Raw genomic sequence first — 1,191 nt, 5'->3', positions numbered from 1 at the left:
CCGCAGCCCCAGGGGAGGACGGGAGCCGTGCCGGCTGGGGGCAGGCGGGACCCCAAACCCCAGCCCTGGGGAAGCAGAGCTGCCAGCACCGCGCGGTGCTGGACGGCAGCCGAGCCACAGCCGCAGACATCACCCACTGGGCACAGCCGCCCGCTGCGAAGGAGCAGGACCCCAGAAGCCCTCATCTGTCCCACCGCTGCCTGACCGCCTACCGCCACCAAGGGCGGACGCATCCTGCTCCCTCCAAGAGCAGCAGAGAGGGAACATGAGTTTTGGACAAGGTCTTTAACAAAAAGCCACGGCAGGACGCTGGTGCTTACAGCGGCTGCGGCACATCTAGGGGGTAGATGACCTCTAGGGGTCCCTTCCAACCCAAAACATTCTATGATTCTATGAGATACTGGAGATACTGGTCCCTCTCCGTGGGCCGTGAACGCAGGGAGGCTCAAGGGCTTCGTGCGTGGGACAACCCTGACGGCTCCCAAAGGACTCTGATTAACAGCAATGGATGTTCGTCGTCGGCTGCGCCAGGGGATCCGCAGGGTGGGAGGAGGAGCAGTACCACCAGGCTTACGGCATCTGCCTGGAAAGCGCCCGCAAGCCCCGGTACCCAGCTCACCTTGCCCAGGTTCATGGTGGCAATTTTGGGCCGGTCCAGAAGCACCGCCTGGATGCAGATCCTGTACCCATGCAAAGACTCCCCTGGAACAGAGCACAGGAGGCACCTCCTCAGCCAGGGGCCGCTTCAGGTGTGTCCTCCCCCTGCGACACCCCCGGAAGGCTGGGGGGACGGGGGTGTGTGACGACCCCCTCTGCACAGGGCCTGCCCTGCTCACCAGCTAACGAGCTCCAGGCACGAGCCCCACCACAGCGGTGTGGGTCCTGCCCCCCCCACCTGCCCTCTGCCCAGGGCCCCCCCACTACAAGGCCCACAGGAGCAAAACAGACCCCACAGACCCTCAGAAACCCATTGGCAGCTTCCTAAAGCCCCCCTGGCCCAGCTCTGCCCTCTGAAGCAGCGGCAGGCAGGCATGGAAACCATCACCGCCCCAATCTGGGAATGCTGAGGGCTCGTTTCCCCCTTGCTCACATTCAAAAGGAGGGTTCAGGGGACCCCCATGGTTCCCAGGCATTGTCCACTGGCCACCTCCAGCTCTGCTGAGCCCTGGGATGGGTGGCACGGCTGCAGCA

At 64.2% G+C, this 1,191-nt stretch overlaps 1 protein-coding gene across 1 annotated transcript in view; it reads right to left on the bottom strand.

Annotated features, from left to right (window-relative positions):
- Positions 1-1,191, bottom strand: part of TMEM214 (transmembrane protein 214) — a gene marked incomplete at its 5' end in the record, with an annotated part of 20,891 nt that overhangs the window by 12,160 nt on the left and 7,540 nt on the right. The window contains one exon of the mRNA XM_035901766.1: positions 620-702. Within this exon, the coding sequence (XP_035757659.1) occupies positions 620-702 (83 nt within the window). The remainder of the gene's footprint in view (positions 1-619; positions 703-1,191) is intronic.

This window comes from Egretta garzetta, unplaced genomic scaffold (assembly GCF_000687185.1).
Source record: "Egretta garzetta isolate BGI_Z169 unplaced genomic scaffold, ASM68718v1 scaffold1149, whole genome shotgun sequence".
Taxonomy (NCBI): Eukaryota; Metazoa; Chordata; class Aves; order Pelecaniformes; family Ardeidae; genus Egretta; species Egretta garzetta.
The sequence above is the reverse complement of the archived record's forward strand: the minus strand, read 5'-3'. Positions and strand labels throughout refer to the sequence as shown.